Here is a 6,238-nt window from a genome sequence, read left to right on the forward strand (position 1 = left end):
GAAAAGAGAATAAAAAATGGCAGAAAATAAATAAGTTTGGTACAGGAAGAGAATCTTAGCGAACTTATTCGCAAATATCCAGTGATTTTTTGATAAATCACAAAGGCTACAAAGAGAGAAATGTTTTTGCTTTTAAAACAGTGGGAATGCTCAGGTTTTATTTTAATTTTTAAAACACATTTAAAACCTTTTAGGTTTTATATTTAAACCCAAGTTAAACCACAGTGGGAACCAAGCTTAAATGTGTTCCGCTCATTTTAGTGCGAAAATTTGTTATTTTTTTACAGTATGCTGCAGATATTTTATATCAAAGTACAATTCTTGTAGAACTGCAACAATTACCTTTCTGAAATTTCTGCTTTTTAAAGGATGTATTTTTAACATGCTTGATGCTGGTTCAAATCCAGTTCCTTTACATAAAAGGATAGCTCAATGGTAGAGCAAAGCATTATTAGTAGCCTAATGATAAGTGCAATGCATGGTGTGCTTCTAAATTTTACTTTATAGTTAGTATATGAAAGAATTATGAAAGAATGTAGCCCATTTTTTTACGGTGTAAGGATGAAGACCTATCAGGACAAAGCGCTTTTTTGATGTAAATTGCTAAATGTTTAGGCAACTTATTTTCAAGTTTTAGTTAATTTTTTTTACCTAATGATCTCCTAGCTTTATTTTTTTAGCAACTATTAGGCTAATCACGTTTTTATTAAATAAATAAATAAATTATTTGTTAACTTAAATTTGTACTGCACTTTTAATTTTCTTATGTTGTTTTATTACCAAGATTTGAATTGTTTTTAGCAGCCATTTTCAAAGGTTGCACAGGGACGAAGTAGCTTTAATGTAGCCAATGCACATTTTGATTGAATGTATGTTGCGAAAAAATAAACGCAGACATAAAATCGCCGGACAACGAATAAGAATCGGCTATTCCACCCAATAAGGTTTCAGTAATATCAGGGGCGGCAAAAAATAAATAATTTAGGCGGGAAAATAAACACGGCGGTGCACAAGCGTTTTGGTGGCGTTCACTATAAAATGTCTGTCGTTGATCCGCTCTGCTGTGGCTTTGTTAAAATCGGAGCGTATGTTATTTTGACAAAAGACACGCCTTTAAAAAAACAAGATAATGAAAACAAAAAGGTATATAACGGACGTGTATTCAAACACAAGTTCAACGAACTAAAAGAAAAATATAGTGAATTGGTGACCGGAGTGGACTACAACACTTTTACACGCAACTTCCCTAAAATCGTTGAAAATGTACGAGGGTTAGCGAAACGTCATACTGCTTTAAGAAATAAGTTGCTAGAATGCTTCTCGCTTAAAGCTTGGCTTAATTTATCAGTGGAGAAGAGAAAGACACACAGCCTTCAGAACTGTCTTGGTTGTCAAGAAAGTTTTAAACAGTTTTTGGCGTTATTTCCCGCGAAAAAAAACTCGTTTAAAATAAAAGCAGAGAGGAGTGGCTTATTCAGGGAAAAGGAAATGAAGGTTTGGCTGTTATATTTTATATAATTATATATAATCTATACAAATTTACAAAGTATTTAAATAAATATATGTGAATTATTTGCTTTACGCGTAGAATCGAATGACAGAAGCTGTAAACGGACTTAATGACGAATTTGCATCAAGATTCGAGAGTTCGTTTACATCCCAGTTTGAAACAATGTTGCTGGAGAAAAAGGAGAGCGATAAACGATGTCTTTTGCGCACAGCGAAAAAAGATATTGAGCATCAGTGGGCGGAAACATCTGTTGAACGGTATGAAGTTTGTTGTTAATTTAGACCAAAATCAATAAGTACATAACAGTCGGCATACTTAATCTAAAATATAAATTAAGCAACATTAAAAAGTTTGTTTTTTGCTTGTTCTTTAGTGCTTATGGAGTACCTATCTCGTTACGAAACAGAGATAAACTGCGGTTGCATTTAAGCTTTGAAAGCAAAATCGATGCTGTAAAACGGACAAATGACAATGTCGCAAAAATTACACAGGTAAAGAATGCTGTTTCAATTGTCGGAATGATATTGTTCAGGTAATGATAATACCAATATCAATAAATTTATTTAATTTTCAAGGGCCTTAAAAGACCTCATAGCCACACCGGACAGCTGGAAAACTTCGAGTGGAGCAAAAGCGAATGTTTGGAAGAAATCAACAATTATCCAGAAGGACATCAGATTAATTTTAGCGATTTAGCAAGACGACATAAATTAGTTAATAGTAATGGTCAGTCTCCCTTCGATTTTTAATTATTTTATAAAACTTGATGTGGTCTTGCATGTTCTTATACAAAAACGTGGTTATCTATTTCCTTTTCAATAAATTGGTTTCGATAGCAGACATGAAAATTTGTGGTTTGTAACTCCACGTTTTTGAACGTCATGCTTGTAAGATCTTTTTATCATGTAGCAAGTTAACTTACCAATTTAGTATCTATATTCAGGTATTCAACCACAAAACTGTGGGCAAGTTTTAAAAGAACTGCTAATTAACAATGGATGCAATTTGACCAGGTTTCGAAACTGTGTAACAGCAAACCAACTTAGCACTGAATTTACTAAAGTGAGAAGAAAAAAACGGAAGTTAGTATTATTATACATCGGAATCACACATTTTTAGAAACTGCTAAAATCAATAATTCTAGTTCTTGTGTAGTCTTTTTTTTAATCTAGCAGGTTTGCACAGCAACAATTTATTTAAAAGTGACACAATTTTTTTAGACTGGACATCCCTAACTTTAAGAACATGTCCTTTCCCGTGGAAACAACAAACAAAGAAGTTAATGAAAAACTAAAAGATAAAATAACCACAGGGGAATACTCACTTGGAGATCTGATTGTGCCACAGTCATTCACCAAAGCAATTTTAAAAGAAGACAAGATAATACATGAAACTGTTGAGGTTAGTGGACGGAAAATGCCTTTAACAGAAATAAGAAAAAACATGTTGGAAAAGCATTTGCCATTTATGCGACTAAGATCTGATAAGGATTATGAAAACATGACACAAGAAGAATTGATTCTTAACTTAAAAAGAATTAACGAGTTCAGTGAACAAATGCCTTCAGAAGAGTATGTACATACCTTGAAGTGTTTTGAAAGGAGGCGTCATTTGATGTTTTGGCATGATGGGTCATCTATAGCTAGCCACAGCCATGTCCTCATGCTTGTTGCATGTATGTACGACCCTGCGTTATTTCTCACAGATGACGAGTATATGAAAAATACTAAAACAAAAATAAATGTGCAAGCTGTGATTGAAAAGCCGGAGTTTTACATTTTGGCCAGATGTCCTGCAACTGACCAGCAGCTTTTATATTCAAATGAACGCTGCAAAGATATCATAGAAATGAGGAAAAGTGTTGGACATGGTATAACTGATGTAATGAGATTTTTCAAGGGTGACAGTCCCGCAGCGGCATTTGAAGTTGGGCAGCAAAAAGGTGGCAATTTTTTTTGCCATTCATGCTCTGTACACGCTGATTGTGTTAGCAGTCTTGTACATACTTTTAAACAACAACATCTGTCCTTGCAAGATCGGGTCAGTCATGCTTTATCTTCTGTCGAATCATGTAATAAACTTAAAAGTGGAGCAGTAAAGTTACACAATGGATTGAAGAAGCATGAGCTGATAAATGAACTTCATCAACGAAAAATAAAGTTCTCCTGTGATCTCCCTACAAAGGAGTTAAACAACTTGCTTCAAGAGGAAATGCATGGAATTCAAAGGTTGCCAGCCCTCATGTTTGGGAAGTCCCATAGATCTTTGAGTGAGCTCAACCTTGAGGGATACGAGATATTAAATAATGAACCTTTGCGTGATGTGTCAAACTACATTAAAAATATCTACTGTGAGCTTCCACATCATGTAGGTGCAAAGAAGAAGACTTTATTAGAAATAATTGAGGCTTCGTTTAATAACAAGGAAGCAAAAAATGCCTCTGATTACAGAAGAAGCCTGCTGATCGTAACAAATTGGGCATTAAAAAATTTAGAAGGTAAATATTTACTATATTTCTAAATTAGGGCTACAGTATTATTATCTGAAGATTTAGTTGCACCTGAATATGGGACCAAAAGAAACATAACAAATATAACTTACACCAATGTATAAACTAGTCTTTTCTTGTTATTAGGCCACTTTGCATTGAAACTGCTGATCTCACTTTCAAAGATCCAGGAAATATTGTACTTGCCAGCAAATAGAAGAAGTATGCCAAGTATTCTGCATTTGATAATTGCAACACACCACCACGCCATGTTGATAAAACTCCATATCCGTGGTAAATTAACATCACTGACAAAGAGGAAATTTTTTGGTGTGTATTACCATTCAATTATCAGACATTCTGGCACACAGCTACGTCTTGTTTCTGGTCGTACAGCCAACACTGAAAAAGAAGAGGCTAGTTTTAATCCCATCAAGACCGTAACTAAACTTACATCAAATAACCATCCAGAAAACATCATATGTAATGCCCTGATCAGAATGCAAGCCGCAATAAAATTAGGTGCAGGCCAAAATGCAGTGAGCAAAGATAAATCATTTGAGGAACTTTCCCAAAGAATACAGAGACATTCAACAGGTAGGTTCTATATTTTACCCAATGTTCTATCGATATTTTACGTTTTGACTTTATACTTTGTTTTTTTCATTTAATATATAAAAAAGATTATGTTATTTGTGCTCTGGTTACATAGAACAGAACGTCCTTTCAATCAACTAATCAACTGCCATGAAATGATGGTGAAATTAAAATTGACGTCGCCCTAATTTTTAGATTGCTATGGCTGAAGTATTTACATTAATGAAGAAAACAGCAATAGTTCTATTATTTATAAAAAATATAAAATGCGTTTTTTTGCTTAATATTATTGTGTAGTATTTTTATAACAGGGACCGTGATACCATTCTTTTGGATAGAGAAATATCCAAATGATCATGAATGCTTTTTGAAAAGAATAGCTGACTTTCTATTGGATTCACATAAATGGTGGGAAGAAACCAGTGATGGAATTATATTTAAAAGTGTTGATTCTCTACCTGGTGACAGTTCCTTGATTCTTCATCATTATCGATCGTCAACACTAAAAGAGGAAGAACAATACCTTCAACGGTGTTCACATTTAGCTCTTTCTTGCAGTACCTAGCAATGTTGATGCAAGCAATTTAAAATAATAAAACATTTTAAAACTTCAAGTGTCTTAATTTTACTATTTGGTGCTAAATTATATTATCAACAATTTTTATAATACTTTGACATTGTTTAACCTTTCAAAAAAATTTACAAAGTTTATTAACTGTCAATTTCCTTTGTATATATACCTATTTTGATTATTACAAATCTGATGTCAAAATATTTCGCTTACAATACTTTCTTTATTTGCGTACAAAAACTAGATGTAAGGTACATAAAACTTTTTGAAAATAATGAATAAGAAATTACCATGAACGAAGAATCATGGTAATTTCTGCACACCCTTACCATTGTGCATATAATGGCTGAGAATGTATGTATATTTTATATGTGTAACTGTTATACCTTTAGATTGTGGGAAAAATGCTTAGTTAATAAGCATTGTGTACCTGCGTTGAAAGTAACTGGAAAAGATGACAAAAAGATGGTACTGAAAAGTTTAAAAAGATTTGAAAATTACGTAGAAAGTCCAATCACAACTCCAAAAGCTAACAAACACAATACTACCACTACTAGCACTGAAAACAACTTAACACCAACCTCCTTATTTCCGCCACAAGTTGCTTCAACACCACATGCTGTTTCTGCAACCAATTTAAATACTCCCCTGCATCAATTATCACCAATTTATAAGAATGCTACCAATATCTCATCACCTGAAACACAAAAAAAACAAGAAAACATTACAGGTTTTAAATTCCAACCACCTCTATGTCCCACCTCATCATCCACTTCTGAGCTGTCAAGAACTTCTCTCATGATGAAAGCTGTTATTGGGGACATTCCACTAATATACCAGTACAATAAAACCAGAAAGGAAATGAAGGCTAATCCATGTCAATTAGCAAAAGAAAAATACCTGCAAATTATAGCAGAAGTTGAGGTGAAGTTAAAATTGGCAGAGGAAAATATAAAAAAGAAATTAAAGAACTTGGAGTTGAGCTGCATTGGCACAAACAGCACAGCATTGTCAATGATCCCAAAAAGTGAGAATGAGTTGGCAAAATACAAAAATATTTTAACATTATTAA

The 6,238-nt window shown here is 33.4% G+C and overlaps 1 protein-coding gene across 1 annotated transcript; it reads left to right on the forward strand.

Moving 5' to 3' along the window:
* Positions 1-1,038: 1,038 nt before the first annotated feature.
* Positions 1,039-5,856, forward strand: LOC130630393 (uncharacterized). Its single transcript, XM_057443888.1, has 7 exons — positions 1,039-1,494; positions 1,589-1,767; positions 1,884-2,001; positions 2,086-2,236; positions 2,454-2,592; positions 2,731-4,007; positions 4,146-5,856. Exons 1-7 carry the CDS (start codon positions 1,039-1,041, stop codon positions 4,667-4,669), a joined length of 2,844 nt encoding a protein of 947 aa, XP_057299871.1. The 3' UTR covers positions 4,670-5,856.
* The last annotated feature ends 382 nt before the right edge of the window (positions 5,857-6,238 follow it).

The sequence above is a fragment of the Hydractinia symbiolongicarpus genome, chromosome 1 (assembly GCF_029227915.1).
Source record: "Hydractinia symbiolongicarpus strain clone_291-10 chromosome 1, HSymV2.1, whole genome shotgun sequence".
NCBI lineage: Eukaryota > Metazoa > Cnidaria > Hydrozoa > Anthoathecata > Hydractiniidae > Hydractinia > Hydractinia symbiolongicarpus.